General features: G+C 39.1%; 1 protein-coding gene across 1 annotated transcript; it reads left to right on the top strand.

Moving 5' to 3' along the window:
- The first annotated feature begins 6,265 nt into the window (after positions 1-6,265).
- On the top strand, positions 6,266-7,275 carry Cetn1 (centrin 1). Its single transcript, XM_028761840.1, has one exon. It carries the CDS (start codon positions 6,309-6,311, stop codon positions 6,825-6,827), a length of 519 nt encoding a protein of 172 aa, XP_028617673.1. The 5' UTR covers positions 6,266-6,308; the 3' UTR covers positions 6,828-7,275.
- Positions 7,276-8,155: the final 880 nt, after the last annotated feature.

The following is an 8,155-nucleotide window of genomic DNA, read 5'->3' on the forward strand; positions in this document are numbered from 1 at the left end:
AAACATCATTTCTCATGCCATGCAAGTCCATCAGAAACCAAGTCAGTGGGAACAGGCTTCATAGCACTCCTGTACTTGGTCTCACCTGGCCGTAGATACTGTTGTTCACTTTTAATGGTTCTTTCCTCTCTTTTCAGCTCTTAATTATCCACAGTTAGATTTAAACAACCATCTCCTTTCCTCCTCTCAGTGAATCCACAATTGATTACCTAGGACATCCCTGGAAACATACACACACACGCACACACACACACACACAGACGGAAAACCACAAACAAACCAACAAACAAAAAAAACTAATTGTATCCACTAATTTTCCAGTTGCATATATTTAAACCTCATACCAATGCCAACAAAAGGAATGTGCTACTAACTTGTATATGGAGTTGAAAAGTATGTAATAAATACCATAAGAAAGAATTGAAAAAAAATAAAGGTAGGATCTTGTGACATGATTCAGTGAGTAACGGTCACGTGAGTTTGAAATGTTTGTTCTGTGAGTTTGATTCAGGCCATGTATATGAAAGCAGACACACACCACACCTGTATTCATGGACATGTACATTCACATACATACTAATAATACTTTTTTTTAAGAATAAAGGTAAACAACAAACATGGACACAGACTTGGCTAATTTTATGTCAATTTGACACAATCTAGAGTTACCTGAAAGGAGGGAAACTCAGTTGAGAAAATGCCTCCATAAGATCCAGATATAAGGCACTTTCTTAATTAGTTACAGATGGTGGAGGGCTCAGTCCTTTGTGGGTGGTACCATCTCTGAGCTGGTGGTTATGAGTTCTATAAGAAAGCAGGCTGAGCAAGCCATGGGTATCAGCCAATAAGCAGCAGCCTCTCTAGCTTTTGTATCAGCTCCTGTCTCCATGTTCCTACCCTGTTTGAATTCCTTCTCTGTGGAAATGTAAGCCAAATAAGCTCTTTCCTTCCCAAACTTGCTATCTAGTCATAGAATTTCATTGAAGCAATAGAAACCCTAACTAAGACAGTGTGTTCTTCTCATGGTTATGCAACTGAACCCAATGTGCTTGCCTCTTGGTGAGTGTAACGCCAAAAACAACTGCTGCAGGACATTGGAGCACATTGTGAATACCAAGACTATGAACTGGAAAATCCTTGTTGTGATGTGGCTCAGCCATACCACGAACCTTTTATCTGAGAGCTTTCTGTTTACTGTAAACAAGTGGTTGTAATGTGGCTCAGTCCTAACCCATACCTTTAACCCAAAAGTTTTCTATAAACAGGATTAAATAAAGTCAACAATAGGTCAAGAAACAGAACAAGCAACCAGTTGAGAGGGAGCGAACAAAAAACAACTCAGGAAAGAGAAAGGAGGGTCTTTGAGTTGAAGGGTATTTAAGAATGAAGAAGTAGAAGAAGGACAAGGAGGAGAAAGAAGAAGAAGAGGAAGAAGAGGAGGAAGAGGAGGAAGAGGAGGAAGACGAGCTTTTTCCTTCTTGTGCATCAGTATCCTGAGTCTTCATTTGGTAAAATCAAATATTTAGGATTTTGTTAAAACAACAAACAACCAGGACATAAGAGTGTAGAAACATTTTGTTACTCATAGCAGTGAGATTGTCTGGAACAAAATGCGATCCCTAAATGAAGATTGAAGGGGCCTTTTACAGTGTAACCTATACATATCATCCACACAAAACACAACTCTCACCTCAAAGGGAAAAAGAATTGATTCATAAACAAGATATGGATGATCATGAACATACATAAATTTAGATTGCTCTAACTGGTATCTTCCAGTGTGGAAATTGTTTCATGAAACTTCTATATCTCTAGAGTAAAATAAAGTCAGAAATCAAGTCATTTCACAAATACAGATGGAAACAGATAGACTGGTTACAAAGAAACAGGAAACTTTTAGCTCTTGGGTTGGTAGAAATTAGCTCTCTGTTATTGTACCCTAGGAGGTTTTAGCTTATGGTCACATAGATGTTCAGATACAAAGGTGGACAATGATTGGTTATTTTAGGCACTACGATTCTTAGTATTGTCAGGTTGACACAATCTACAACAGCCTGGGAAGAGAATCTCAAGAAAGGGTTGTCTGGATAAGGTTGGTCTGCAGGCATGTCTATGGGGGATTGTATAACATATTATTTGAGGTAGAAAGACCTGGTCACTGTGGGCAGCACCATTTCTTGGGTGTGTATCCTGCAATGGATGAGAGCAGGGAAGCAAGCTGAGCACTAGTTTGCATGCATACATTCATTCTCTCTGATTTTGACTTTGAATGTGACTAGCTGTTTCAAGTTCTTGAAACCTTAACTTCCTTGAAATGATGGACCATAGCTTGAAAATGTGAGCTAAAACCTCTTTTCCCTGACAGGCTTTTTTTTCAGGGTGTTTTGTTTGTTTGTTTGTTTTTTATCACAGCAACACACAAAAAAATGAGAATAGATACATACTAAAGATAGCCCAAGATAATTTGGCTGTGGATCTACTGTATTCTACGTCTACAACCACAAAGTTCCAATCACTCAACCAGTTTTGTAGAATCCTTAATGAAAGTGTGGCTTTTTTTTTTCTGGGAACTTTACTTCATAATGTTCATATAAGAAAACACATTTCTGGAGCCTTGGCTCTGTAGTAAAGGACGTTTGTTGCTCTTGCAACTGGGTTCAGCTCCTAGCACTCACAACTATCTGAAACTCCACTTTAGGGGGATCTAACCCCTTCCATGGCACCAAGTACGAATATGGTACACATACATACATATAGGCTTTCTCAGTTTAGATGCATTTTTATTGTTTTTTAAAAAAATTTGTTTGTTTTCAAGACAGGCTTTCTCATGTACACATGGATATCACTTTGTAGATTAGGGTGTCTCTCACCTGCCTTTGCCTCCTGAGTTCTGGGATTAAAAGCATGCACCACCACTGGCCAGCAGATGTACATTTTTGAGTGTGCTACACTTAGGTTCACAGATTCAAAAAAGAAAGCAAGAGAAACTAACACTTCTGGGTAGAGAATTTAGTATTATCATGAGCAAAGTAATCGAAAAGAATGAGTCAGAGTGATTTGGTGGCCTCAGTGGCTTCCTCATAATTTTTTCCAAAGACCTCTAGTTAAAAAAAAATAACTTTGAATGTACATTAAGGACTTGAGGGTGTGGTAGAAAGGATTATTTTTATGTAGCTCAGGCTGGCCCCAAATTCCTGATACTTTTCTTTTCTTAGTCTCTAAAATGCTCGGATTACAGGCATTGGCATATTCCAGCCCAGCTAACTCTTTTAAAGAGTCACCAGTTTTCTCTATACATCCATTCATGAGTTTTTCCCTAGAGGTACCTTCTTCACTTAGCAGGTAGCAAAGTACCCTGGATTCAGACAAATGATGCAAATCTCTGTTGAATCTTTCTACAAATATTGCTTATTTACTTACTCTTAGGTGTATAAATGATGACCAGGAGCCTGTCTCTCCAGCCATTCTATGCTTTACTAATAATCTCAGTCTAAGGCAGCATGTTGTAGTGAACAATGTTTAAGTGCTGGGTTCAGACAGGGCCAAGGTATAACCTCAAAATACATTTATTGACTATATTCTATTTAGCATGCATTACAGGCCTCTTCTATGGCTTGCTTTGTTTTTTCCATCTGTGAGATAGGAAATGAATGCAAGGTTCAAATGAGGCAAAAGGAGACATAATGTCTCCTTTTCAAGTCAGGGTCAAGACACAGAATGTTCATCAAGAACTGATTTTGAGGGAATTGTTTCCTATGAAGAGAACTTTTGGTGGCCCTTTGTTGTGACTGCTGATTGCAGACATCTGGAAACTATGACAACCAGTTTGCTTTGAATTCAACTTGGCCTCAAATAATGCTCTCTATATGGCAGCTTAAAAGCTTTAGTTTTCCTCAACACATCATAGTTTGTCTTAAATTTGGGCAAAAGAGTGGTTGCCAAAGGAAACGCAAGTCTGGAAGGATCTGAGGTCTGATCCCAGTCCTGTATAGTCCCATTAGGAAAGTGTACCTGGAGTTTTCATGTTTTTTTTTTTTTAATTAAAAATACATCGGAGAATTTTAGTATGGTATTTCAAGTGACAGATATGGATGTCATGAAGGGGATAAATTGACTTCCTCAAATCTGCAGAGAGAATCTTCAGAGATACGATGTAGAGTTGAAAGAAGATGTAATAAATGCAGGGAATGCAGGAGAGAGTAGGGACCAAATAAGCTACTTTTGCTTTCAAAAACCCTATACCTAACACCAGTGTCTACTGTCACTAGGGAAGGTAGTAAGATCTGGCCAGCTGAACATGCCATGAAAGGCTGGGCTGGGGTTCAGTGAAGAGTACTTTCACAGCATGGATGCAATCTTGCATTTGATTCCAGGAAAACAAATAACTAAACAAAATTTCTAAACACACCTTAAAATCAGCATTGAATCACAATTTCAAAACAAAACAAAACAAAACAAAATGAAGTTTTGTAAAATATTCCTAGCATTATTGGGTCTTTTGAATCACCTCCTTTCATTCGATGAGTGAAAAGGTATTTTAGGATCAATATTAATTATGCATGAAGTCAATTGATAGTGATATCTTTTCAATATGTCAAGCACTGTTCTGGGTGCCTGGGATACAAAAGCTTTGGAACAAAAAACCTTCCAGATGTCATCTGTTGTACAGATCAAATACTGGTAAATATAATTTTGGGGGGGAGGGGGTTAAAGAATACTAAAAAGTAAAAGTCAGCTATCTACATTTTCTCTCTTTCTTACCTAAAAAGCTTCCACTTTTCTCTTCTTTCTTTGGTTCCCAGAAGGACCCCTTTAACTTCAAAAGACAATTTTAGGTCTCCATGTATGCTGCATCATCACCTTCCTGGTCTGCAGTCAGAGAGGCACAACTGTAGCTGAATACAATGATCTCTCCTCTAGATGAGTGTGAAGCCTACTAGCATAACCAGATGTGTACAGAAAGATTTATTACTTGCAGCACCTAAGGAGAACATTGACATTATCTGCAAAACACCAAGCCCATCAAATAAAGTGAGGACGTTTTATTTCAGAAGCTTACACATACTTGTATACGAAAGGAGACATTGGAGGCACTTCTGAGCTTGCTTATTGTAAGGTGTCCATCACTGAGCATGTTCAATTTAAGGTCATGTATCACAGGCTTTAAAGGAAAGATGGCAGACATGAAATTTTCATGCATTTGGTTTAGGATTTAAGAGTAAAGTTACCTTTATGTGACCTTGACTGTTTCTTTAAATGTTTCTCCTATAAATTTTCAGGTGGAGGTAAAAGGGAAGATTTCTCCTTTGTAAATATAGCTTGTCCCTAAAGATACTTGCTTAGCGGTTGTTTCTACCTGAATGTGGGGTTCTGTACAGCCTGTAGTGAATAATAAGTGAGAGTAAACACATTGCTAGGATTTTAAAAATACATACCAGAATATTTCACCCTCATCTGTTGAAGTCAAAGGCCTACTGAATGAAATTACAACAAAACAAACCCATGTAATAGAAGTGAATTATACTGGGTATTACATGTCATATTTGAGAAACTGCCAGAAAATTTTACTATGGTTCAACAGGAGACAAACTTCCTCAAATTTTATACCTAAGTGCTTCCATCTTACCTATTTTCTAATCATGTCTAGTAGAACACATGGTGTGCCATTTAACTGTCTTCCTTCTTATTTATATTTAATACCAAGTGGTTAAACTCAAGCTTGATTACCCTACATTTGTCCTTTGAATTAATATGGAAAAGGAGCAGAGGATTTAGTATGGAAAAGGAGCAGAGGATTTTCCTTTTTTTTGTTTTTTGTTCGTTTGTTTGGTTTTTCGAGACAGGGTTTTGTAGTCCTGGCTGTCCTGGAACTCACTCTGTAGACCAGGCTAGCCTCGAACTCTCGAACTCAGAAATCTGCCTGCCTCTGCCTCCCAAGTGCTGGGATTAAAGGCGTGTGCCACCACCTCCCGGCTTTGTTTTTGTTTTCCTTTTTTTTTTTTTTGAGGATTTTCAAATAAATATACACAGGCACTGCAGATGCCTATGGCCTGGAAAGAACTGCATGTTCCAAAGAATTATAGAGACAACAATAGCTACAGCAAGTTTCTTGCCAGCAAGTATTAACTCACGGAAATAGAATAACAAACTGAGGAAAGTGGGTTATATTGTAAATAAGATCTCATTGATGGTTTGGGGCTCGGTGGCCTAGGTAGTAGGCGCATAGGAGTTGGCGCAGGCGCACTAGCAGGGGCACTTGACACACGTGCAATGTCAGGGCACCGTTAAGGACCCAACTGTGGTGGAAGATGGCGTCCACCTTCAGGAAGTCAAACGTGTCCTCCACCAGCTACAAGAGAAAGATGGGTCCTAAGCCTGAACTCACAGAAGATCAAAAGCAAGAAGTTCGGGAAGCCTTTGACCTCTTCGATTCTGATGGGAGCGGGACCATTGATGTGAAGGAGCTGAAGGTGGCCATGAGAGCACTCGGCTTTGAACCCAGAAAGGAAGAGATGAAGAAAATGATTTCAGAAGTGGACAAAGAGGCCACAGGAAAGATCAGCTTCAATGATTTCTTGGCTGTGATGACTCAGAAGATGGCCGAGAAAGATACTAAAGAGGAAATCCTGAAGGCTTTCAGGTTGTTTGATGACGACGAAACTGGGAAAATTTCATTCAAAAACCTCAAGCGTGTGGCCAACGAGCTAGGGGAAAGCCTCACAGATGAGGAGCTGCAGGAAATGATCGATGAAGCTGATCGTGATGGCGACGGAGAAGTGAACGAGGAAGAGTTTCTTAAGATCATGAAAAAGACCAACCTTTATTAAGGAACTGGCTGGGGTCCTTGCTTCTGCTTTTGTGAAAGTATAAAAGAACAGCTGAGGTCTGTTCCTTCTTCCTGCCTTTTGTCTTGGTTGGCTTCTAAGCCTCTAGGTCAATTATAAATTTTGAAGATACTATGTGAGTTCTGTTGTTTAATTCTCAAGAATAAATCTCAATTAAAGATCTTCGAAGCTGGAGTCCACTCACTGCTTGCCATGTTTCCTGGGTCAAACAAAACTGTGGTTCTCTGGTCACTTTAGTGATTTTAAATGGCATGCATATACTAGTGATTCCTTCATTTCAAGTTAAGAATACTAGCATGGTCGGTTAGAATTTGCCAGAAGGTTCATTCTAGCTTTTCACCTAAGTGGATACTGCTCTGAAGGATACTAATGTGGCTAATTAAGAATTACTTAAATTAAGGAAAGATGTTCCTCAATAGAACTTTGCTTGCCCTTCAAAAAAGAAGTGTAGGCTTGTTGAGTGTGATGACACACAGCTATAATCCTAGCACTTGGGAGGCAATGTGCAAAGCTAGCCTAGGCTTATGTAACTCCAGGTCATCTGGACAGTATAGAGTGAGACCCTGTCTCAAAAAACAAAAGAGTATTGGGGAGATAGCCCACTTGGGAGAGTGTCTGTTGTGCAAGCTTGAAAATCTGAGTTTGGCTTTCCAAACTCAGGATAAAGTCCAGTGATACCCCCAAAGCTTGGAGATAAGCAGAGCAGATCATACAGATTTCTAGAGCTCCTAGAGTATCCAGCTTTAGCCAATCAGAGAGCTTTAGGTTCAGGGAGAAATCTGTCTCAGTATAGTGAACTGTGTGTAGTGGCACACCCCTTTAATTCTAGCAATAGGGAGGCAGATGCTAGTGGATCAGTGAATTCAAGCATAGTCTGATTCCAGTAGTGAGTTTCAGGCTAGCCAAGGCTTCATGGTGAGACCCTTTCTCAAAAGAAAGGTGGTCAGCATGTATGCTGGTACACACATCCACACAAACATATACACCGCACACACAGAACTGGGACTTTAGCTCAGTTGTCTAGCAACTTTGAGGCCTTTGCACAAGAAAAGGTATATAGACTTGCCTTTGGGAGCTAGTTAACTGCAATAGTGACTGTTTTCTAGCTTGACTGCATGTCAATATATCTTCCTTTAATGAGTCTAAATTATCTACTGAGCAGTATGGAGAAAGGACATGAAGACCTAGCACAGGATAAAGCAATTTAATTGCTTAAATTAAATTAAATTAAATTAAATTAAAGTAATTTAATTTGCCTAAGCAAAGTATAACTTTTTAAAGAAATTAAGCTTACTAGTTCCGTTGTTTGT

Source organism: Grammomys surdaster, unplaced genomic scaffold, assembly GCF_004785775.1.
Source record: "Grammomys surdaster isolate TR1022 unplaced genomic scaffold, NIH_TR_1.0 318222, whole genome shotgun sequence".
NCBI classification, from domain to species: domain Eukaryota; kingdom Metazoa; phylum Chordata; class Mammalia; order Rodentia; family Muridae; genus Grammomys; species Grammomys surdaster.